The 26778-nt window shown below is 38.5% G+C and overlaps 1 protein-coding gene across 1 annotated transcript; it reads right to left on the bottom strand.

Moving 5' to 3' along the window:
* Positions 1 to 771: 771 nt before the first annotated feature.
* On the bottom strand, positions 772 to 23756 carry LOC121432274 (N6-adenosine-methyltransferase non-catalytic subunit-like). Its single transcript, XM_041630136.1, has 11 exons — positions 23612 to 23756; positions 18584 to 18672; positions 16464 to 16563; positions 16091 to 16159; positions 12310 to 12397; positions 11037 to 11127; positions 5865 to 6006; positions 4288 to 4380; positions 3737 to 3850; positions 1891 to 2101; positions 772 to 1238 (listed from the first exon to the last, which is right to left on the bottom strand). Exons 1-11 carry the CDS (start codon positions 23675 to 23677, stop codon positions 913 to 915), a joined length of 1389 nt encoding a protein of 462 aa, XP_041486070.1. The 5' UTR covers positions 23678 to 23756; the 3' UTR covers positions 772 to 912.
* Positions 23757 to 26778: the final 3022 nt, after the last annotated feature.

Raw genomic sequence — 26778 nt, 5'->3', positions numbered from 1 at the left:
TGGTACAGGTGTCTCCTGGCCCATTTACCATTCCAATCAAATCACCAGTACGACAATACACCAGACGGTGGACTGTACTGTTTCCAGAAGAAGAAGAAATTCCACTGGGCCAATGCCAATGGTGTATTGTCGTACTGGTGATTTGATTGGAATGGTAAATGGGCCGGGAGACACCTGTACCAAATTGTTATCAGACTAACTGATGATAAATGAAATGAGATTAAAAAAAGTAGGATGAATGCCAATTCACAGGCAACACAACTAAACACGCATTTTGGTGGCCTTTTCTTTGGTGACAAAACAGATACTTGAAGCTGAAAATCTGATATTTGTAGAATCAAAGCAAGCAAGCACAAAACCTGAAAATTTGTCAAAAAAGTCAACGGGAATTCACTCCCACGATTTTTTTAAATAGGACAAAATTAGGGTATATCATTTAAAAAATTGTCACAAGTCATCCATAAAATACTGAATTGCAAACAGCTTCATGAAAAATCAACCACTGCTTCTAGATATACTTCCTTCCGGTTCTTTTGTCCCTGCAGGAGCATACTTAAAGGGATTTCAAATAGCATGCTGAGCAATGGTGTTGGGGTAAATCAACACCAGCAAAAACAGATAACTTGAAGTGAGGCCAGTCACCAGTGTCAGGAACAAAGTCACTTTGTCTTGAGGTGTCAATAAGGCGAATAGTGTCTTTTTCAATATGGTGAATGGTGTCATTGTCCAGACCAAATAAAAGTTTTTAGTTCAAAGTAGCGGCACGATCCCAGATTCCAACACCTACAACAACAACTGAAAGCGTACTTGAAATCCTCCACTAGTAATCTTCATTTGGAGCAAGAGATGGATTTCCTTATACTGTACCACTTCTTGACCTTTTGCTCAAGGCTACACCTATCCGTTCCTGCATTAGAACCCTCCCCTCTGCCCGAAACCCCCTCTATGCCCTCCCCTGCCCCTACCCCCGAAGCCTCCCCGCCCACCTCTCCCTCCACGGTCCCCTCCGCCCCTCCCTCCGAATCCCCCTCTCCCCATACCCCCGCCCCTACCTCCTCTCTCTCCTCTGCCTCCTCTCCCGCCGGGGTTGTTCTTGTTGACGGGGGACTTGGGGCGCAGCCTCTCCACCTCGTCGGGGCACCCGGTCAGGTAGTCTTCGGAGTTCTTGTTGAAGTAGCCTTTGAAGGTGTCCTTGTTGAAGTTGCTGTTGGTAAGTTGAGGACCTATGGTCAGCCAGCCTGAACATAGGAATAACAGAATGAGAATACAAAAATGAAAAAAACCAGAGGAAGAACCCAGAGGGAGCGGAGACAGAGAAGAGAAAGGAGTGAGGGAATGGGGAGATGGTAATTACGATGGATGGTTTTAAAGATAAATGCCAGACGTGCTGATTTCAAAATGATTTTGAACAGAATCCAATTCCATGACTGCCCATGTGTCTGTATTAAGTATGAATTAACAAATATGTGACAAAGGATTCCGCAAGAAATTATATTATTGCTGAGAAACTGGGAACATAAAAAACATCATACTCGGGCAAATTTGTTAGTATTTTTCCAAGCAATAACTATACACTTCCCCACATGTGCTTTATGTGTTCGCAATCTTCATTGTGATTGTTTTTCAGCTTAGATATAATGATTTCACAAAGTTCAGTTTATATCCCTGTGCCAGATCTAGATGTAGGATAATTTGGTGACAATTAACCTTGATTTTACAGACTTTTTCATGATATCAGTGTTTACTGCAACTACTTTCATTTAATGTTTAATATAATCTCACATTGCCTACTTTTGTTGTAATTGTATGTACATTATATACAATTACAAGCAGTCTCTAATAAATATTAATAAGTCTACTTTTGTTACAATAAGTATAAAAGACACCTACCTGGTCTGATAGTCTGGTCATTGCCAAAGATGTTCAGTCGTCTCCTCCCAAGACAGAAGTGTTCGATCAGATGGAAAATTTCTTCTGGCTTTTCGAGACTCCCGGTCTCTGGTTCTTCGGTGATGATGACGTCCAGATCAATGTTAGCGTGGATGAAATCCCCGTCGGTGGACCGGCGCACTGTCCCCTTTATCCCCATAAGGCAGTGTTCCTGATAATAAAAGAAAATGTGAGAGTGATAGATATGTGGAAGAATCTTGGTTTAGTGGTTCTGACTCATGCCTTATAATCAGGGGAGCGTTACATTAACACTTGTTGTCCGATAATCTGTTGAATCTTTATTATAATTGGATGAAAGGCATGTACATGTACAGTTCCTCTAACTGTCAGATAACATCTACTCTTGGGTGGGAGCGTCGTGGTTTAGTGGTTCTGACTCTCGCCTTCCCAACAGAGGGTCTTGGGTTTGAATCCAAGCGGTGTTTTCCTTCAGCCAGAAATTTATCCACACTGTGCTGCACTCGACCCAGGTGAGGTATATGGGTACCCGGCAGGAGTAATTCCTTGAATGCACAAGCGCTAAAAGGCAGCTGGAGCTGAAGCTGGGGTAATTATAATAAAAATGTGCCTCGAAAAAGACGTTTCTAGATAGATGGTGCTATACGAATGCCTACTATTATGATTATTACTCTTTTGGATCCAACAAAACCTTTCATGATATGCTCCCCAATTGGTCATTTGTTCAAATTCCACCGTTGCCTGATGGCCTTCGGCAACCAATCGATCTACACTTGCCATGATCAACCAATGTGAGAAATGGGTACATGCTAGTTTGCAAAAGCAAAGGTTGTATGTCCAGAAAATTATTTTTTTATAAAGTCTTTTAGAAATATTCTCCAAGGAGTGAGGAAAGTTCATACATTATGAGCAGGCAAAGCAGAATCCAATGATTGGATTAAAGTATATCTGTAACTTGTCATTCACATTTAATAATCAGTTTTAAGCACTATATTTGAAATAATGGTTATTGCTTGGCTGCATTATGATGGAACATTTATTTATTCTTCCAATCATATCAAGTTAATGAAAACACTCCACTTGATTGTGCCTACAAACTGTAACTATGTCTTGGGTATATTTTTAAATCAACATTATTCTCCCCGTGATGGGTAAAATCCTTGGCAAATTTCCAATCTGCTCTTCCGCCTCGAAGGATGTGAAAGCCCAAGTTATCCTCCTTTTATATATTGCTAAAAACAATGGCCCGTATTCTGAAGTCAGGTTTAATTTAGACCATGGTCTAACTCTGTGCTAAAATTATGGGAAGCCAAACGTTTCAAAATTTTGTTTACAGTGAATGCTTCCCATGTTTTCTGTGCTCTTTACTAATTATCCAATGGTGAAGACACATGCCATACTTATCCTTCCCAGACAGTTGATGTTTTGGGAGTCAAATAATAACAATAATAATAGCTGGATTTATAAAGCGCTTTTTGCCTGAGAATACAAAGTGCTGCTATTATTACCCCGGCTTTAGCTCGAGCTACCATCATGGCGCTCAGTGCATTCAAGGAATTATTCCTGCCGGGTATCCATTCACCTCACCTGGGTCGAGTGCAGCACAGTATGGATAAATTTCTTGCTGAAGGAAAACACTCCATGGCTAGGATTCGAACCCACGACCCTCTGTTTCAAAAGCGAGAGTCAAAACCACTAGAGCTAATAAATTGAACCTCTTCTCTTAGAGATTTATGTAACAACTGGCTTTCCATAGTTAAACCCAACTTAAAACCAGGGTTTAAATTAAACTCGACTTCAGAATACGGGCGAATGGGTTTGTCCTTACTTTGGTTCTTTGTAGGATAGCACCAGGTTCCAGGCTGATGTTGCCAGGGTTCTTACTGTTGGTCTTGATCCAGCAGATATCTTCTGATCTTCTGAAGCCCCATTCTTTCAAACACTAGGAGAATTCAAGGACAATTGGTTAGAGGTACAAAGATGTCATGACATCAAGATTAATCTGTGTTTGATCCTCAAATTGGCAGCAATCATGATTTTTTTTTAATGTCATACACAACTTACTGCATTTTATAAGTTGAGCTTTAAAGGGGGAGTGAACTGTATGTGGTCTCTTATTGACTGTGTGTTATAAATACAGAGTCTTAGAATATGCGTTTTTTAGATATCTAATATACTACAGAGAACAAATTCACCTATGATTTTATTTGTATAAAGAAACTAAAATGTATTGAGAGGAAAAGTAATTGTAGGCGGCATGGCTAAAGCCAGGGGTAATAATAATAATAACATTGTTGTAATGCGCAGTTGAGTATATACATATAGAAATTGCCCAATGCATTTTGTACAATAATCATCATTATTATTTGTCCATCTTACCTCTCTCCCTCTTTCAAGTCCATCTGAAGAACCAACCCAGAGAAAGATAAAGGACCGGAATGATGATATAGATGGTATATCTATTCTCATTATCTGTTGAAATAGAGAAGAAAAAATCAAATCATTCTAGTGGTGGCAAATCCCGCCGGAGTAGCATTTGGAGTAAAGAACATGCATTGAAAGTCCCACTTCTTCAGACTTCATTGTTTACACTGAGAATTAATAATAATGATAATAATAACAGCAGGATTTATTGAGCACTTTTTGGCTGAGGATACAAAGCCAAATACCTTGGCTTTAGCTGTGCTGCCATATAGGAGCTGAAGCATTCAAGGAATTTCTTCCTCCCGGGGACCCATTCACCTCACCAGAATTGAGTGCAGCACTTTGTGGGTAAATTTCTTGCTGAAGGAGAACACGCCATGGCTAGGTATCGAACCCATGTCCCTAAGATTGAAGACGAGAGTCATAAATACTAGACCACGATGCCCCCACAATTAGGGGTGGAGAAAGAGGTGGCATTTTCAACATTTTACTACTTTTTCGACTGAATTAAACACAAATGTTTATGTGCCTGAAGAGATGTTACATCGTGAAGCTTATGCAAAAGTAGAGTTTAACGGGTCAAATTGGTTCAGAAATGACTAAATATCAAAGACATGAACATTGAGTTGGATTAGTAGGTAGAACTGTTCTAAAAATCACTTAGGGAGAACCAATGAGATATCTGTTCCTGCTATGTGTATTAATCGCTGTAAATAGCTCAGTGAGGAGCGGCCAGCATCAGTTTCCCTAGTGTTGCGTAGAAAATGGCCACTGATACACGATCATCTCGAAGTACTCTACTAGAATGTCACCAGAGAACATAATCAGATAATCTTTACTATGGGTCTATTCATGGAAATCAGAAAGTTTATGTGACTTTTGAAATCATTATCATACCAATGTCCAATTTCATTACGACTGAATCTTTGATGGACCTTTCGCTTCTTAGGTAAAAAACAGTAATTGCAGCAAAGAATTATTTCATGAAAAAGCTTTTAAAATAAAGATTAAATTACCACCATATACTATCATAGATCTAGATCTAGCACAATAAAATCAGCTCATCTTAGTGAAATCATGAAATCTTAGCTGAAAACTGCTAATTCTGATGATAACTAACACAAAAATGCATACGTGGAAAAATACCAAACAATTTAAGGATTTTGTGCTAATTTTGCTCGTTTCTCAGCAATTACACATCTTTTTCCAGAGCCAACTAGCATATATTCTTTATTTATACAAACAGTCGGTAGTCATTTCATTAGATTCTGTTTGAACTCATTTTGAGATCATTACCACAACTGGGTGCTTCATAAAGCTGTTCGTAGATACGAATGACTTTACGCAGGACTGGTGATCCTTTCTTGTGCTATGTGATATGCCTGTGTAATTGTATTATGACCTAAGATCATGTTCCAGTTGTGCGTAAAGTCGTTTGTAACTTTACGAACAGCTTTATGAAACACCCACCAGGCATTTATCTTTAATACAAATAGCATATGGCTTCTCCTTGACAAATAAAAATCGCTTACATCATCCCAGCTCCAGAACTTTTGGTTAGTGAGCACTCCAGGTCGATGCCTGTACTCCTCCAACGGTGGGGCCACGTGGATGCAGTCAAAGACGTTGTCCAACTCGGAAAGCTCAAAGTTCTCTAAGTCACATTGCAAGTACCTGGTTGATGAATACAAAAATATGTTTGAGGGGAGGAACTAGCAGCAATAGCATCAATTCCAAACTAGGGTCCAAAAGAAACTAATCAAACTTCACAAGCGCACTACACAAATTCCACTAAGTCAAAATGAACAAAATTTTGACACAGGCTAAGCTTCAATAGTCTTTAAAGGTCAAGTCCAGCCCAGGAAATGCTGACTTGAATAAATAAATAAATAAAAAAATCAAACTAGCATAGTGCTGAAAATTTTCATCAAAATCGGATGTAAAATAAGAAAGTTATGACATTTTAAAGTTTCGCTTATTTTTTTTATAAAACAGTGATATGCACAATCAAGCGAGTCAGTCGATGATGTCCATCACTCACTATTTCTTTTGTTTTTTATTGTTTGATTTATACAATGTTTCATTTTTTTTAGATTTGACAATAAGGACCAACTTGAATGAACCATATAGAATTAAACAAAGCTAATTCCACATGTTCAGGGAGGAATTAATCATTGCATCACTTGACAATGAGAAAATTAGAATATTTCATATAATAAAATACAAAAGAAAAAGTGAGTGGATGACGTCATCAGTCTCCTCATTTGCAAACCAACCAGGATGTGCATATAACTGTTTTGTGAAATTAAGCGAAACTTTAAAATGTCATAACTGTCTTGGGTGATTCCATACGTGTCGTACGGGACATTTAGAGAACATTTGACAGTTTTTGACAAGAAAAAACAAAAAATATTCCAATAACTATAGGTGGTCATCAACTTCTACCAGAGTGTAAGAAAAACCAAGACTTAACATGACTTGAATTCACATCCTGTATAATACAGATTAAAAATAGTAATGTGTCGTACGGACGCAGAAAAAGTGGCTTTTTTAGAAACCTCAAGTTTGTACTCAAAAGTCTGTGAGTTGGGCAGATAAATTTCATAGAAACTGAACTCAAATTGACACTCAATTACCCAAGAACAAACACATTTACAAAAGAAAGCAAAATAAACATTCATGAATAAATAAAGCAAATTATAATTTTCGAGAACATTGTGGCGTACGGGACATTCAAAATGTGTCGTACGGGACATCTCTAAATTGAAGTATGTCACTTTGACTTCTTCAATCACATTATTTGGCTGATGATAATGATAATCCCATCAAACTAAGACATTCATTAGGTTAGAAACTGCTATTAGGTGAATATTTCTGTCAATATATCATAAACAAAATAATGTGTCGTACGGGACAATTGTGTGTCGTACAGGACACTTCTGTGTCGTACGGGACACTTGTGTGTCGTACGGGACACTTGTGTGTTGTACAGGCACTTGCGTGTTGTACTGGGCAGCCTGAATAAATAAACATGAACTTTTTATCAATCAGAAGGAGCATTGCCCCTAAATTCTTGCTTATTTATGAATAATCTTTTAATAAGCAGTCATTCAGGACAATACAATTAAGTAACCTCAATATATACAATTGGGAGCAATATGTTATAATTTTTTTCATGATGGGAAATGTACAAGTGTTCACAGCATTTTACGAGCTGAAAAACTTCAGGTTTTGTGTGAAGTTATATTTTAGGGAACTAATTGATGATTTCCAAACACTATTTAAACAATAAATGAATGAAACTTTGTGTAAATTATGGGGCTAAAATGATCATGATGTTATGATTTTTTATATAAAATGTATATCTACATGATATATGTCACAACTGTCACTTTTTTCCCTTTTTTGGTCACAATTTTTTTGTCTAAAGAAATGCGGTTCTACTTTTTCAAACCCATCTGCATTTCATGAAACCATATGGTTTGTCTTATTTTCAAGATTTTTTTTACAACTTGAAAAAAGTAAGGAGTTTCAATATTGTATATAAAAAATAGTGATCAAGGGAAGTCCAAATAGATGATCATGATGATTGATATGATTTTTTTTACATCTTATAATAATTCCACATTAGCATGCAAGAGGAAGTCATCTTCCAGGCTAGGTTGAAATATAAAAGTTTTCTTTTCATGCTCAATGAAAAGAAATTAACCTGCTCTGATCAGTGAAAATCACCAGTTTAGCTGAAGGGATTCACAAAAGAATAAGCCTACATGAAATCAATTAAAATGTTTAGAATCACCTATTTCATGTTCTATGGAGATAAACAAAGTACTTTTTCAGTTCACTTTATGTTAAATCAATTAAATGAATTTAAATATGCCTACTATTTATGGTTTCTGAATCCAAATCCTGCAATTAGATGCATTATTATATTGTGTGTCGTACGGGACATGTCCCGTACGACACAGCGTGTGTCGTACGGGACATTTTTTAATAGGACAATAATTGAAAAATGAAGGGCAGTAATTAGATCCTTATGGGATAAATCGATCACCCATGGGTCAAACAAAGAGAAACTCATTTTATGAAATTGCATCATCATAAATAATATTGTAGGAAAAACTTTGGCATTGTCATGTGTCGTACGGGACATTGCCAAAAATAGGTTCGCAAAAATCAGGGCTGCCCCTATTATGGATCATGAAAATGTTGTAGATATTATTTGGAACCATCAATGATATATTATTCTATTGACCTGCAATATTTTCAATCTTCTCTTGCTTTGAAAATAATTGTTTCAGGTGGAATTTGTACTTGACTATTCAATGAGCAAAATTATTGAAAATTTAAAATTCCATTGTTCTCCCCCCAAAAAACTATATCTGTCTTCACTTTTGGTTAAAACTCATAATTTTCATAAAATTTAGGTATCATAGTAAAATATTACACTACTTATGACTTATTGAAAGCATGTTGAAATTTATGATATTTTTGAAGTTCTAGTGTGGAATCGCCCTCTTATGTTACATCCGATTTTGATGAAATTTTCAGTGTTATGCTTGTTGGATTTTTCTCTTTTTATTCAAATCAACTTTTTTTGGGGGTGGACTTGTCCTTTAATAAGCACATGTCAATAATTAAGAGATTGGTTTGATAAAAAAAGAGGCTGTAGCCCGTCAAATCAATTGGTCACAAAATGGCACAAGACCAATGAAATGAGATTGGATTAAACCAAATGGTCATTCTTTGCTGGACAGCTACTGAGTCCATTCATGAATTATGCTTCTTTGACCTCAATAGGTGTGCTTAAAATGTTAATATCAACTTCCTTTAAGGTGGTGTCACACCTTGGCGTTTTAGACAGCGTATGCCCGACGTATCCAAATTTCTCTAAAATGTCGGCATACGCTGAACTTTGATTTTTTTTTTCAACTCTGGGCGTATACTTAGCGTATTCATAACGAGTTGGATGTATACATAACGTATTAGTAACGTATATCGAACGCTTCGTTAACTTATAAGTAACGTATTCCAACGAATGCTTAGCGTATTGCTGGCGTACACAACTTATGCCCTACGATAGCCTAACTTACGCATAGCGCTCGGCAGCGTATTGCTGACGAACACGTGTCGTAGCCTATAAAAATGCTGCCGCTCGACTATTCAAATCATAACCGCACGATACATCACCTGTCAACACCACCGCATTGCCGAAAAAAACTCCTGTGAACCCCACCTTTATATACCAATTCCTATAAACATGATAAACGTTGTCAATACGCCATTATACGGTAGCTGTAAGTTATAAACACGTTCAGTAAGTTTTGTGGTCGTCCGGAGCATGTCTTCATACGTCAATATACGTTGGAGTTAAGTTACACATACGTTCAAAGCACGTTACTCATAGGTTAGAAGTAAGTTTTAGGGTACGCTGGACATTATCTCGACGTACATCGACTTATGAGTAACTTACGAGTAACGTGTGTCAACGTGTATCAACGATCGCGTAACTTGCCTACAACTTATGGCCCGCGTATGCGGGACGTATGAGCCATACGCTGGCATACGTCGAAAAATTTTGTGCTTGCACAAAATTTTTCGACGACCTCGCCGTATGACGACGTATACCAGCGTGTTTTAGCGTACTCTTAACGTATGCAAAACTTACCCGTAACGTATTCGACGTACGCCAGCGTATTCGCCAAATTCCTCATACGTCGGGCATACGCTGTCTAAAACGCCAAGGTGTGACAGCACCTTTAACTTCATGGTTATTGAGGCAATCAATTAAACATGCCAATGGTCATACTGTGAACTTTGATGAACTGCTAAGTTTGTTTAATCCAATCTTATTTTCATTGATCCTCTTTTTTTCCATTTTGTGACTTTGGATTCCGGAACATATTGATATGAGGGGCTACTGACAGCCTCTATGTGATTAAACCAATCTCTTAATTATTGACATGTGCTTAGCAAAGATTATTGAAGCTAGCCTGTGTCAAAATTTTGTTCATTTTGACTAAGTGGAATTCTTAGCCAACTTCTATTTCCAATATTCTATTGCCATTTTTGCTGCACACAGATGGATACAGTGCACATGATTTGGCTATTATAGACTTTATAGCATCACAATAGTTATTAGTATTTTGCTTAAAGTTGGCTTGATAGGGTAAAAATATTTAGGAGCAATCTGAATACGATTATAAGCATTTTACATAGCCAAGTGAAACTCTTTAAGAAAATCACTTAGTCAATCAATACTTTGAGTTGAATGCTTGCCCTGGGCCACTCTGAAGGAAAGAATGGTAAATTTGAAGCCGTATATCATACAGTTTAAATTTTCGCGCAAATTTGGTTGCAAAATCACAAAAATAATTAACCACTGCAAAAAACAAATTGGTTCATGAAGTACATGCCAGAGGGGGGGGGGGGGCGCTGCCATTATAAAATGGACACCATTCTCCTACACAAAGCATGTAAATAGGTTGTTTTTCACACCCAGGCCATGTACAGAAAAAGAGGGTACTAAATAAATTTGGGGTCCGATCATGAAAATGAAATATTTGAGGCATTATTATATTTAGGGTAGGTAAACATGGCAAAATATCTCTGACGTCAGAGGAGGTTTTTTTGTCCTTGTAACAGTATGGTGTTCAACTTGTAATAACAGCCCCCCCTAACAGTAGTTCATGTATGTTACTTACATGGGTGGAATGTTAGTCTGTGCTATCAGTTCATCTTTGAGTCGGATGAGCTCTTTCAACTTAGGGTACTCCTCAAATCGATCAGCAAGGCCTGGAAGAAAAAAAAATTAATAACATGGATTCACATTTTTTTAAATGCCCTGTCACATCATTCTGTGCAAGCCTTGTGGGTGACTTGCGGGTAACAAATTTTACTACATGCAGGTCGCCCACATTGACAGTATTGCGCACACATCTCACACGCAGTTCCTCGCAGAAGCACACGCAAGTCTGATTTGCGCGCAGAAAAGCTTTGAACATGCTCAAAACTTTGTTGCGGGCAATCATCCGCACGGAACGATGTGACAGGGCATTTTGATTTCAGTTTTGTTTGAAAATTTAATAAGAATTTGGCAACAACTGCAAAAAGAAAGAAAGAAAGAAAGAAAGAAAGGGAGAGAGTGAGTGTATACTGTGGTATTTCAGAAAAGATGTTTCTTCATGCAATTATTTCCCTTTGGACATGATATTATTATTGTGAGAGAATTACAACTTTTGTGATGAAATATAAAACACAGTGATATCATTTGAGGAAGGTGGAAGTGGGCTGTACCAGACTATCAGTACATGTACATACTGTAAAGGGGAAGTTCACCAAGTTCATTGTAAAAAAAATTGCAGAACAAAATAATAACAACTATTGATGAAGGTTTGAGGAAAATCCATCAAAGAATAAAAAGGTTATTAGAATCTTAATAATTTGATTTGTGATGTTATATGAGAGCAACTTTCCTACATATCGTATGGTAAAAAGCAATGAAATGTAATTTTCTAAAAAAATTGAAAAGGTCCTTTTTTTGTACCTGCGGTATATCAACAGACAAATCATTTCACAAACGTTCCTAACAAGAAAAAAATAAGTCATCAAGAACCATTGAAAGACTATAATTTATGCAAATAACATAAAATATGGGGCAGCTGTTCGTATATGACGTCTCAAATAATAAAGTCAATATTCTAAGAACTTCTTAATCTTTAATAGATTTTCCTCAAGCCTTCACCAATATTTTTTAATCATTTTTTCTGCTATTATTACATTAAACTTTTCTTCGGGGTGAACTTCCCCTTTAAGGAATTGTCAAGATATTCATCATTACTTTGCCTGCTTGATTTTTTTGTTTATACATATCCCCCTCAAACAAAAAAAAATAGATAAGTCCTTGAACCATGCAACTTCTGAATCCAAAATATTCTATTCTTCTGTAGCATTGGAGAGGTCGGAGTTCAAACTTACCAACATCTCTGATGAAATTCTGCGGCCGTTGTCCGGTATCCACAAAATGCTGACAGTAGTCATTATGAGGGTTTGCACTTTGAGTACCCTATTAAACAATTAAAATAATAAACAGTATAATTTTTTGGAAATTTCATATGGAAGAGAAAACAAAACATTTTTTTTATAACTACACATACCAAATCGAACAGAAAAATAATCCCTTTCATTTATTCAGTACTTTAAACATAATACACACACACACAAAATAATGTCAAATCTTATCAGATTCAATCATGAACCCTAACACAAGAAGTGTACATGTATGAATTCATCCACTCCTGAGTAGTCTGGCCAGTTGTAATGTTCAGTATACTGTATCCACTCCCTAATGAGTATTCCAGCCTGTAGCAATATGAGATATACTTTATCCACTCCCTGAGGAGTATTCCAGCTTAACGCAGGCCAACGCAGCGCTACTTTGAGCTGCGTTTCACTGCCTAAAGCTGCGTTACCAGCTCGATTTACCTCGACTTACCTCGCTTTAGCTCGCATCAACGCGTATTTCGTTGCGCTATACCTCGCACGCTGTTCGCAACAACAAGGACCGTTACGGATGTAGCTTGGTGCACTGCATTCGTCTTGGATCTTAACTGCGAGTCTAGGTCATCTTTCGCTCGTTTTACCTCGTTCCTGCTCATTTTAGCTCGTTCCTGCTCGCTTTGGCTAACCAGCACTGCGGATATCTGCCTTTGACAGAGAATCCTCACTCATGAATTATTATTCAGTTAGTTCGTAGGCCGGGAGAGAAAGATGCCGAAAATTAGAAAATCCATGACAAAGGCTTCAGCAACCTGAGGCCTGTCCCCCATTCCTGCTCCGGAGTCACCAGGAGTGGCAATAGCTGAAGATGACGGTGATGACGAACTCGTGGAGTTCAGCAAGAAATCAAGAAGAAATCAAAGAAAGCTGCAGTAAACTTTACTGACGAGCAAGAACAAGAACTCGGGGAATGGCTCTGTGCAAATCCCATGTTTTATGATAAAGGGTGCAAATTGTACAAAGACACCAGAAAGAAACAAGCGGCGATCCATGACAAATGTCTAGAGATGGGCACTGACCCGAATGACTACAAGACATGGTATCACTCCATGAGGAGTGCCTACGGGAAACTCACGAGGAAGGCATCCGGGTCAGGAGCAAAAGAGTTGACGACTCGTGAAAAGTGGATCATCAGCACGTTCTCCTTCTTCAAGGCACACATCGTTCGGCATGAATCCTGTCAGCTTAGCGTGAGTATTCTTCTCGTATTTCTTATAATCAAATTTTGATACCAAGAATTCTGTTATTTGAGGAAAGTAACTAATCTCAACTGCCTTCATACTTTATGTTTTAAAACTGACTGGTAAACGGAGCTTCAGGCCTATACTATTTAACCCTGTTAAATTTGCAAATAACTATACTATTTAACCCTGACATTAACTTTAACATCTATTTTATTACATTTTCAGCTGAAGCCAAAATCTCAAACGGATGCCGACCAACAGAAGAAATCAAGTAACACTGACCAGGTCTCAGAAGATTCGGATGATGAGATGCCTGAGGAATACATGGACCTAGAAGAGCAGGAAGGAGAGGGGCAACAGCCAGCTGCAACAAGCACACCTTTTGTAATTAAAAGTAAACGGAAGAGAAAAGCGACAAATACAGATATTGAACACCTAGTAGAAAGGTTGGCTCAAAGAGCAGAGAGGGAAGCAGGGCTCCGCAAACAGGTCGAAGATTTGATCAAGGCTGCTGAGAACCACCATACAGCTTTCAAAACTTTCTTGGAAGTATGCATCCTTTCATTCACCCGGACTTCTGGGAAGAATATGTGCGCAGGCAATTCTACACCCTAATGTACTACGTCGCAACATCCAAGGTCGTAAGAGCTACTCAACCACTACCATCCCAACAAGTTGTCGCCAGTTTCATGCAACCTCCTCTCATTCAGCATGACAGGGGGCAGAGCTACGCAAACCTCCAACCAGTTGTCATATCTTCTGTTGAAGTGGGTCGTTCCGCGAGTGGTCCTTCTAACAGCGGAGGAGCCTCCTGGGATCGTCTTTCGGACGTTCCTGTATTGGGCAACAAATCATCGTTGCTCCGTCACCTGGCAAGCACCCCTATGCAAGATCCTTTGACACCTATTACTTCTTAGTGGTAGATCACGAATATGTCCTTCACAGATTTCCCATTCATCGCAGGGGTTTGGCGGAGAGTGGAAAGCAGGCACTGGAATCGATTGGCGAGAATTCCGAAAGCGTTCTCGACCACTCTCCTAGCCCGAGAGAGCCTGTAGTTAAAAACTCTCTCTTCTCTAGCCATAGCTGTTCTAGCATATGGCTTCATCAGCCATGTTCTTAACGGGAATGCCTCGTCTGCCACGATGTACAATGTAGTAAGGGGTGTTCTCGTCGTCATTTGGCAGGGGCTCTGGAGGGGGTACTCCAAGGGTCAAGGGTGTCCGATTCTAGGTGTTGCCTTAGTTCGCAAGAGTTAAAAAGCTGCGCATCTGACGTAGATCCCTGTACTGGGCATCAACTAAGGCCATCATAACTAGCGAATAAAAGCCCTTGTAGTTGTAAAAGATGGAGCCACTATCAGCGGGACATCGGATGGCAATATGTTTGCCGTCCAAGGCTCCAATGGTGTGAGGAGCGTTCCACCGATCTTCGAAGCCCTGTGCAACCGTTTTCCATTCTTGAGGACTGGTGGGGCACCTAACAAGCTCGTCTGAGAACTCCTCGATGATGGCAGAGCACACTTCACGGACTATGAGTGAAATTGTGTTATCGGCTACCCTGAAACTATACATGAGCGTTTTGTAACTGTCCCCAGTGGCCAAGTGTCTAAGGGTGACGGCTAGCTTTAGTGCAGGTGAAAGACTTCCCTGAAGAAGGTGTCCTGCTTCTCCAGTCTCCCATGGAGTCTTTGCTCTAACTCACTGAACATTGCAGGACTTATTCTCAAATAGTTTGCGAATGCTTCTTGGTCTTCAGCTTCTAGTTCCCTCATTAGCTGGTTGAAATGGCCCTGCTCATTCCTCCTGCAGATCCAAGACCGAATCCAACAACTTCGAGGCCGGATACGACTTCGTCGATGCAACTCAAGCAGCAATTCCCCTTGCGCATAATCGTCAGTGGCCTCTTCCTCTTCCAGCTGAAGCAAAAGCTTAATTTTTTGTATAGAAGAGCTTTGCAGAGAAGTCATAGTTCACAAAGCGATGTTTGCCTGTAGATTCGTCAAAAGATTATGACTAGTACCACAAAATGATCATCACCGCTGCAATATACGACCACACGTGTACGCAGCAGAGCGAACTGTTACGCCGCGGAACGAGCAGCAGTCGAGATAAAGCGAGTGAATGAGCAGTGAGTCGAGGCGAGACGAGGTAGGGCTAGCTAGCAACAAACGAGTGGCTAACGAGATAAACACCCAACGTGGTGAGCAAACTTCGTATTGCATCATACTGCTACGAGCAAAAGCGAGCTAGAGCGAGGTAAAACGCAACCTAAAGCGACCGTAAGCGGTCATTTTTCGAAAAAATGTACGAGCTATAACGAGCTCCATACGCAACAGTGTGAGGGCTGCCGAATGTTTTGCTGCGTCGTGCTGCTTAAGGCTGCGTTCGGCTATTGCAGCAATACGCAGCTAAAAACGCAAAGGTGTGAGCCGGGCTTAAGTCAACATATGAGTGCACATCACATCCACTCCCTGGGGAGCATTCCTATTATTCTGTACTGTGAATATGTGTTACCTTTAGAAAAGTGGAAGAGTCTTTGTAAACTTCATCTCGAAGAACCTTCTCTCCAGCTTCCTCTCCATCCTGAAAAACACGAGAAATCAAAAAATTTGAATAAAATATATGAAAAAAAAAATTAAATTCAGATTTTCACCCCCACCCAAAAGGCAGGGACAAGCAGACAGACTAAAAAAAGACAGAGAGAAATAACAAAATAAAGGAATAAAAAAGAGAACTGCAAAACCGGAGACTTATTAATCTTTATAAAAACTTCATAGATTTTCATAGTCAAAATGGCAATGAGTTACAGACCTCACCAACATATGAATTCAATCTGGAGCAATATTAAATAACACATAAATCTTTGTGAAACTCCCACAGTTCTTACCTCGGTTGATTTTCTCCTGTCCAAACTCGTAGGAGTTTCACCCTCGCCTATCGCCCTTCTCTTGATTGGCGGTGGTGCAGACCCACCAACCCTGTCAGAGCTAGAATAAAACAAAGAAATTCAGTTTGGGTCATTAAAGATAAAGGCCTTGTCAAATTGCTCCTTGCAAGACTTGCGGGTGAGTTGCAGGTAATTACCCATATTAAAGTTTTGAGCTTGTTCAAATCAGATTTGCGTGCGCTTCTCTGGGCAACTGCGTGTGAGATACGTGCGAGCTACTGTCAATACGGCGACCTGTGGGTGACCTGCGGGAAGCAAAAACAGCCCTCCGCAAGTCATACATGAGGCTAGCACGGAACAGGGGGGGGGGGGCACTTACATTGATGAGTGGATACCATGCACGACAAAAAATACACGTAAAAAGGACAGCTACGTGTTTAGGGTCAAATTTGCGGGGATGATAAAACAAAATTAAAATGCTTTACAAAGGATGTGCCTTTTTCCCCCACACTACTAGTTTAGAGTCCAATTAGCGCGGTGTAGAAGGTGGGGCCGTACTAAACCAAATGGGGTGTAGAGGTAAAACCAATGACCGACGGACCCGTGAAATAAAATATCACTGTACTTGTTTAGGGTCTCATTTCAGGGGATACTTGCCAAGAGTATAGTTTTATTTCCAATACTTGTTAAGGGTATGGTTTTAGACGCCAATACTTGTTAGGGGGTGCATTTTCAGAATATGGAAAATACGTAATTACATGTAGGGTGCATTTTGAGACATGGAAGTGCCCCCCCCCCCCCCCCGGGCACGGAACGATGTGATAGGGCTTTAAAAACACCGAGTGCTGGTTGTGAACTAGGATAATTGAGGAAACTTTCTCTCAGTGATTGAGAATGGCTAAATGCATGAAGGTCACATGCACTGCACATAGGTAAGCTTAGATCAGACAAAACCTTAGTTGTTGACCTGATACTTTCATGATAGTTTGTAATATTTTTAATGTGAAGGGAACTGGATGAGCAATCATTTGCAGTGGATCATTTCTCATGATCAATTTTGCCAGCTGACGATGCTTACTTGAATTTTTACAACTGCTGTTTATCTTTAAAGGTCAAGTCCACCTCAGAAAAATGTTGATTTGAATCAATAGAGAAAAATCAGATAAGCACAATGCCGAAAATTTCATTAAAATCGGATATAAAATAGGAAAGTTATGACATTTCAAAGTTTCGATTATTTTCACCAAAGTAGTTATATGAACGAACCAGTTACATCCAAATAAGAGAGTCGATGATGTCACTCGCTCACTATTTCTTTTGTTTTTCATTGTTTGAATTATACAATATTTCAATTTTTACGAATTTGATGATTAGGACGTCCTTGCCTGAAGCACAAAATGTTAAAATAATGGAATTCCACGTGTTCAGGGAGGAATGAAACTTCATTTCACATGACAATGACGAGAAAATAGCAAAATTTCATATTTCATACAATAAAATACAAAAGAAATAGTGAGTGAGTGATGTCATCAACTCTCTCATTTGAATGTGACTGGCTCGTTCATATAACTATTTTGTTGAAAATAAGCGAAACTTTCAAATACCGTAACTTTCTTATTTTACATCCGATTTTGATGAAATTTTTAGTTTTATGCTTGTTGAATTATTCTCTTTTTATTCAAATCAAGTTTTTGTTGAGGTGGACTTTTCCTTTAATAAAGAAAGTTTCTCACCAGCACCAGAACTAAAGGGATCATGTGTTCAAAGACCTTGTACTGTACCCTATTCTTTTGTTTTTCTTACTAGTAGGCAATATGTTTTACAGTATAGTCAATTTGAATGAAACTGACCACTATTTAATGCATCAAATGTCTACAAACAGCACATTTTCTGTTGTCGTTTCTTTCTCAAATAAACTTTCTCATAAGCAGGGTTACATATACTAGAGCAAATCTTTCCATCAGTGGTGGAACTAGGGAGAGGGGGTGCTCCCTAAAAATAATATAAAAACAGGAGGGACTAAGCTCAAACACCCCTTCCCTGTTTACGAGAGCTGTGCAAGCAGAACAGAGGCTGATCCATGGGGGAAGGGAGGGAAATAAAGAGGAAAAAAAACTTACACTGAACTTGCCGAGGCCTGTACAATCTTCTGATGATCTTCTTTGCTGTTTAGCACGGAGGATAGGTTGTCTGCATCTTTGGCTCCAAGCTAATGATAAATGAGTGAAAATTGTTTAGAAGTAACAAGCCATTTAATGTTCTTCATTCTCTAAGAACTCTTCACAAATGAACTTTCGCTTTTTTTTTAAACAGATAGGTAGGCCGACTGAATTTATTGATAAGATGTTACATGATCTTGTCTGATATACCTATCAACGATATTCAACTTAAAATAAGGAATCGCTGCATAGATCAGGGGCCCGTCTTGCAAAGAGTTATGATTGATCTGATCATCTTAAACTATGTGGAAATCCAACAATGTCATAACTTTTTCTCAAGGAAATTTGCATGATTTCCTTTGTAAATAAGGAGGAGACTAAATGCATAAAAAAGTTGACGTTGCTGGCTTTCCACAGTTTTTTTCCTTAAAGTCTCGTAAAACTTTTAATAGTAGAGGCCCAACGCCAATATGGGAAACTGTTTATGTCGCCATCATCATGACCTTGTTTTCTTTGTTAGTAGCTTAGCTACAAGACGCATTTATAGAGGGCGGCAACATCATGCCGTTAAACATCTGTAAGTTTTCTCCCATCATCTCATAATATATTTCTTGGTTTTTAAATGAGTATTTGTTCAAAAAACAAAATTGATAATGTATGATGGGGTGACCTAAAGTTATGCACTTTGTTTACAAACGAAAAAAAATATGCCAATTTTAATATTTGGACAAATTATTTTACACTAATAATTTGTTGTTTATATTCTAAAGATCTTTACCCAAGAAGAAAATACCACAGAAACTCACTAATATGAAAATTCCACCTTGTTTCCTGAACACCTCTTTATTTCGCCGCCCGATGTAGTAAGGATCCTAATGCTATGCACTCGATTTATAACGCAAAGAAATAATATTTCCTGTGTCATAATTTCTAAAATATGTTCATATCATTTTAGGAAAATATGAAAACTGATGGGAATATAACTTCAAATTCCAAAGAGTTGCTATTTTCTCTACTTTTAGTGATTCTGTAGCCTCTGTAAAAAATTGAATAGGAGTCATTTGTCACTTTGCAGTCACAGTTCCACTCACAGAATGCGCATTTACCATTGAAATTGAAAGTGGTACTTAGCATTAGGACCCCTTACCATATACATGTATGTCAGAAATGATTTAGCCCATTTCTTTTTTGCATGAGGCCCAGTTTTAGAAATTTCACATGGAAAGTAGAATTTGGCATGCGCAAGTTTCAATTTTGCCCATCCTGTGAGCACATGATATAGGCTAGACCAATAGGTCTATTTCTGTCAGGGATATGCTCCCCTGAGACTTCGTCTGGCTCCGCAGCATCCCCCCCCATCAATAGACTGATGACGGCCATTGGGCTCGTAATGGTGTCAGAGCAAACACAGAGCTACCAAGTGTCACGCAGTAGGCGTGAGACTCCAGCATTTTGTACCCATAAACATTGCACACAATGTCTGTGATCTCACTCAGATTCACAGAAAATCTCACGCGTAGCTGGTCTTTGAACTTGGCATCTCTGCAAACAACGTACTTCAGGTTAGCGATGCCGTTCTGAAGATTAATTTATAGATAACAATTATTATTTTACAAATAATAAAATATAATACGTGATTGTCAATTATTTATAATTACGTAAAAATTTTAATATTTGTAAAATAATTTTTTTTATCTATAAATTGTTCTTAAAAAAGGCATTGCGTACCATATCGGAACTATGTAATACATAAGCGGTTCAAGGGTCAACGCCATTGTATTTGCGTTGTTTACATGGGTATTACATGTGGATCAAGGGGTCTACGTGACATCGGTCTGGTAAGAAACCTTTATTTTTCACCTTTTTTCTGTTTTTTTAAACCTTCCTACGCATTACTTTAAAGGGGAATGAAACCTTTGGAACAAGTAGAAGTAGGTGTGTGATGAAACACAGAGATGCCAAGGTCAAAGACCAGCTATGCATGAGATTTTCCGTGAATCTGAGTGAGATCACAGACATTGTGTACAATGTACATTGTATATGGGATAGGCTGTGATAGTTGCGTGAGACAGAGATTTGAGGGGATGAACAAGAGTCCAAAATGCTTGAGTCTCACGAATAATGCGTGAGACTTGGTAGCTCTGGAAACAGAAAAATCAAAGAATAAGAACAAAGAAAGTTTGAGCAAAATCGGACAAATAATGAAAAAGTTATGAGCATTTGAATATTGCAATCACTAATGCTATGCAGATCCTCCCATTGGCAATGCGACAAGGATGTGTGATGTCACATGTGAACAACTTTCCCTTTGAGTTTGATGGACGATAAAATACCCTCAAAATGTCTCTTTGCTTTTTCTTATAGTGATACAAAATCTTTTTCCATGATGTATTCTTTAAAAATCTGTATTACATGCCCTCTAGAAAAAGACACATGATCTACTGATAGATGCGATAAAAGAGGCAATTTAAGTGAAATATATACTAAAGTGATGGGGAGAGTTGTTCACAAAAAGTGACATCACTCATCTTTGTTGCATTGTCAATTTCATTTGATGATCTCCATAAGACCTAGACAGCTGGCAGCCGTCTGTTTCGAGGAGTTTTTTAACATTTTTTTATTTCTCCTCGTACACAGACGGCTCGCTATCGTGCAGCCACCATTAGGGGACTTGCAATGCAAAATCCCCCCGTCGGGGCTCTTCAATTTTTGTCTTTAATGAATAAAAAAATTGAAAATTATTGCAACCAAAATGCAAATTAATATTCCCTCTTGGCATTAATTGCCAAAAAACTGAGAAAAATCAAGTTAAAAGGAACAAAAACAGTGACTTACCTCAGCTGTCACGCAAATTCACTTCCCCGTTTTGTCCGATCTTAAGTACATAAACATATGGCCATTGAGTCCCCTGTACAGATCGCGCTAGAACTTCGGTCTCTGTATTTGGTGAGTGAAGCCAACGGAGTTCAGCTGAACAACCAACATTAACAGAGACCGAAGCTTTTGGTCTACGTAAGACCCACTCATGGTTTCAAATCGTCTCGTGTGTGAAGGATTCATATGCACCTGGTGCACGCGAATCTTTCACACCCTTTTTACTAAAATAACTATGACTTTACATCGTAGCTAAGCATTATATTTATTCTATGACACTTACCGAACCATATGGATCGTTTGTTGAATTCTGTTTGGTGTTGTTTTGAATAAAATAAGAGCATTTTTCGTGATCTTCACGTAGATGCCTCTTGATCAGCGTTGATATCAACTTTTGCCTAAAGAGGGCGCGCGATATTATTTCAAAGTCGGTAGGCACTTAAGAACCAAGTAAAATTATGTCACTCTCGCCGATGAATATTCATTAGATCGTGGTCGTGCGTGTTCAATACACACTGAGTGCATGCATGCAGAGAGTTTTTATTGAACACGCACGACCACGATCTAATGATTATTCATCGCGAGAGTGACGTAATTTTACGAGTGTCCTTTCAAACTTGGTTCTTAAGTGCCTACCGTACCTTTGTTTACGGTGTTGCAAGCTAGCTGCATTCTAGGCGATCAGCATTATTTTCTTGCTCGTTCAATCCACTTTCATCATCATCTTGTCAAAAGATGGCGTACTTTACCAATAAGTATGATGGTGGGCCCCAAGTCTGCGCACCTAACGATTTGAGTTAAGATTTAAAGTGAATTTCTTTTCATTTCACAAAATCTTTCAGTTGATTATGTTCCTTACATCATAATGAGTTAGTGTGCCAAATATCTCATAAAAATTTGAAAGAAATATATGATTTTCCTGGAAAAAACCTCGGGCAGTCATTTTCAGATTGAAAAAAAAAATGGTACCCCATGTCTGCGCACTCATTCACTTTACACACGATTCAGGGATTTTGTTGAGAAAGGCTGCATTTTGAGGCCGTCACACGAAATGCCCTAAATTCATTATTTTACCATCATTTTTAGTCAGATTTTTTAATGAATACCTATCTATATTGCATGTGTAAAGTTCGTGCTCGTTGCGTATCTTCTTTTACTAGAATCGCGCATCAGATACGCGGGTGCGCAGACTTGGGAGACCGCGCAGACATGGGGGAACTGACCATATATACATGAGATGCAACCTGTTGATTTTTGGTACAATTTCCTATTATGCGCTGACGACTTGAATTGAGAATGTTCGATACGAAAAATTGCTTTTCGATTGTTGTTTGCGTACTTTCCACCGCAGTATTAAGGACGGATCGAACGGAGTATCCTGGTTGAGACTTGGAGGTAAGCGATAAAAACAGTTTTATAAATAATTTCCACTTCATTTTGTTTTTTTAAACTAAATTTATTAAAAAGAAATCATTAGTGGAGAAATACTGAAACGTTTGGCGTTTCTAATTCCCTCACATTCGTGTGATGAATGAAAACGTCAAAGTCCACTATGAAACCACATGCGTTGTGCGAGGTTAGTATTACTAACCTCGCATGTTGTGTGAGTGAGTAAGACCATACTAGCATTAGTGATTGCAATATATTCAAATGCTCATAACTTTCTCATTATTTATCTGCTTTTTCTCAAACTTTCATTGATCTGTTTCTTTGATTTTTTCATTTTCACACAAGCTATCTTGTTCCAATGGCAATGGTTCCATTCTCCTTTTAAGGTGTAGAGAACTAGAGATAAATTAAAATGACGACCAATTATTAAAAGAGATGGATTTCCAAGGGGAATCCATCTTTATTTACTTGGTTCTCTTATGGCTATATGGAAAGGGATTTAAGACTCCAATGATGAAGAAGTATATGTCAATCTTTTTTTTTTAAAGACATCATCATGGAATCCTCAGACTCAGACTAGGCTGCATTTCGGCGACAAGCGACGCGTAGGCCACCGCTTGAATTAGCATTGCCCCACGCGTAAGGATCCGTGTTACCTTTTTCTGTATGTAAGGTGTAAATTGACGTGGTAACCATATAACGGCGACTATTTAAATTCAGACTCACCTGCTGGGCAAGGATTTTTCTCCGCTGGTAGGACCGCTCTCTTATTGACTTCAGCCTTTCAGACATTTTCACTTTTAAAAGTGGTTTTGTATCGAGAAAAAAGGAGTAGTTTCTTCCAACGCTGGATGTTCCTTAGGATGGTGTCGCTAAAATACCCAATATAGCAAAAAAAAAAGAAAAGTCTTTTGATTGCAAAAAGGGTTTTAAAAGAACGTCCTGTTATCATCTCAGGATGTTAAAAATGTTCAGCTCGCGCTTCGCTCTCGCATTATATATTTGGTGAGATATCATCTTCATGACCCAATGCAAATAGCTAGTCCTTAACAGGTCCCTTTTCAAGTCAGTATAGGGACGACATTAAAACAAAATCAGCCGCCGAGATGCTTCTCCCTCGATTTTGAGAAATAGGCAAACCATTTGTGTGTTGCCCCGCCAAAAAATATTATTTTGCCTCCCCCTAGGTTAAAAATCCTGGTGCCACCATCGCCCCGGATCCGATCCGCATAGCACTGGCCCCAAAATATTCTACAAACGAGAACAAACCCAAAAAAGTAAAAAAAATAAAATAAAATATAAAAAATAAGAAAAAGGAAAAGGAAGTGGGGTAAGATATATTTTTTCTCAATACCATGTCAAAATCAATCTCAAAATTAGATTCGCATGAAAAGGTGACCTTTTCTCACTTGCTTTGGTCGCTCGGGACTTATATTAAGCAACTTTTTTTTGCTGTGCACACCATGCTGTGCCTCCCTCTTTTTTGTATTTTTTTGTGAGCTTATAATATGGCAATGCTCGGTGCACAATAATAAAAAGATCTTGTTCATATCATGATATGGTATGGGCATGGGCGGAAATCCCAGGGGGGACAGAGGGGACGTGTCCCCCCTACTCAAAATAGTAGGGGGGACACAATATCAATTTCCCCCTACTATTTTGGGTCTTTAGTCATGCTAAGAAATATATCACTCAAAATGTGAATAAAACGTGCGTTTTCGGACGAGATGACCTTCTTTTTTTTCTTTTTTATTTTGCTTGTCAAATTTTCCAGACCCTTGTCCCCCTACCTTTTGGGAGAGATTTCCGCCCCTGGGTATGGAGAAATAATTATTATCCTGTTGTACTAAAATATCTCGTTTTCAAGTCAATATACACTAAATATATTTCCTCGCAGTTCGAGTTATTATTGTTTTATGTTGCGACATAATGATAATGGTTAGTTTCGGTCATGTTCGCTCATTTGGTTTACGTAGCAGACGATGCTAGCCTGCTAGTATACCTAGGCAAATAAAAATCAAATAAAAATCGATTCCGGACTCGATTTTTGCTTCCTCAAACTGTAGCTATATTATGAATAGGGGCCTATCAGTAAGCAAAGCTTCAGTACAAGAACATTGTTACTTTCAAAATTAAATGATTCGCGCTCGCATCATTTGGTTAGTGAAATACGTATGGTCTTAGTGAATTCCTACAAATAAGCCTAAGGATGCCCCTCTTCAGGTCTGAATTCAGCTCGCGCTCGCAATATTTTATTAGTAAGCGTATGAATAGGTGCTCCATGTGTTGACATGTAATTCTAACAAAATCAGCAAACGCTTGGAACTCGCATTAGATGAATATGGTGAGATATGTATACTCTTGATATATTCCTTAAAAAATAGTCCTTAAAATGTCCCTGTTTGGGGTCAATATACAAAGATTTCAGCTCGCGCTTTGCGCTCGCATTGATTGTTCAGTGAGACACGTAATGGTTTGCTTTTTATTTTCATTTTCTTCTCAATGCAATGACTCTATTTTCATTTTTAAGTTGACATGATTTTATGTTATATGCCCTAGTGAACCTTTTTTCTCCATTCTTCCCTTCTTGGCTTCTTCTGTTTCATTATCTTTTCTTCATCCTCTTTTACTTCTTCTTCTTCTTGTTTTTCTCCGCCTCTTGTTTTATGTTAAGTTCTTCACTCTCTCCACTTTTCACACTTTTTGGCGCCACTTATGACAAAAGGGTGCACTTTGGTCCCCCAAGTCCCTCCTACCTATATGTGGAGGTGTTCTAAGGCACCCGACTATACACCATCACTGTATAAAAAAAGAAATGTTAACCACTGGCGTAAATCCGTGTTGATGGGTGGGGGGATGACTGAAATATTTTGGCATTTTTTTTGCAATCATGTTTTTAGATATGCAAGGAATTGTCATTGATATGTCCACACTGGCGTTCCGTGGGTCACGGCATTGTGGGGGCACCAGCAAATTTTTTGAATCACTGAGTAAGCGCGCAAAGCGCGTGCTGATTTTTTTTATATTCACACCTAAAAAGGGACATTATAATCAAATTTATGTAATCATGATAGGTACCTGTCTTGCTAAACAATGCGAGCGCAGAGCGCGAGCTGAAATTTTCTTATATTTTGACCACAAACAGCGAGATTTTAAGGAATTTATTTTAGGAATCCATTAAGAGTATGCATATCTCACCATAGTCATCTAATGCGAGTGCCAAGCGCTTGCTGATTTTATTAGAATTACATCTGAACACATGAAACACTCTTCGTAGTCATTGCAATCATGATTATCATACGCATTTTACCAATCAAATATTGCGAGCGCGAAGCGCGAGCTGAAAATTTAGATAATTCAGACCTGAAGTGGGGCATTGTAAGGTTTCTTTGTAGGAATTAACTAGGACCATATAGGTATTTCATTAACCAAATGATGCGAGCGCGAAGCGCGAGCTGAAAATTTTTCATATTCAGATCAGAAGAAGGGACATTTTAAGGACTGATTTTAGGAATTCACGAAGAGCAGACATATCTCACCAATCCACTAATGCGAACGTAATCACGGACAGGAAATGTTTATATACGGAGACCTTAACATGGGGCAATCACTTTTTGAGTCATGTAAAAGAAGCATATGTCAATATATGATAACTCAAGTGCTAGAAAATATATTTGGTTTATATTGACTTGAAAACGTGATGTTTTAGTACAACAGGATTATATATCTTGTTAAACAGACAATGCGAGCACCAGGAACAATGAAGACGTAGGCCCTGGGCAAATTATGTTTCATAAAGTTATGATAAAAATGTTTCTTATGTAATGTAACATAAATAATTATAATATAACATTATAATGAATTATATTTTCTTCTTTCCCACTACGTTTCTC

The sequence above is a fragment of the Lytechinus variegatus genome, chromosome 18 (genome assembly GCF_018143015.1).
Source record: "Lytechinus variegatus isolate NC3 chromosome 18, Lvar_3.0, whole genome shotgun sequence".
In the NCBI taxonomy this organism is placed as follows: domain Eukaryota; kingdom Metazoa; phylum Echinodermata; class Echinoidea; order Temnopleuroida; family Toxopneustidae; genus Lytechinus; species Lytechinus variegatus.
Note: the sequence above shows the minus strand (reverse complement) of the source record. Positions and strands in the feature narration are given on the sequence as shown.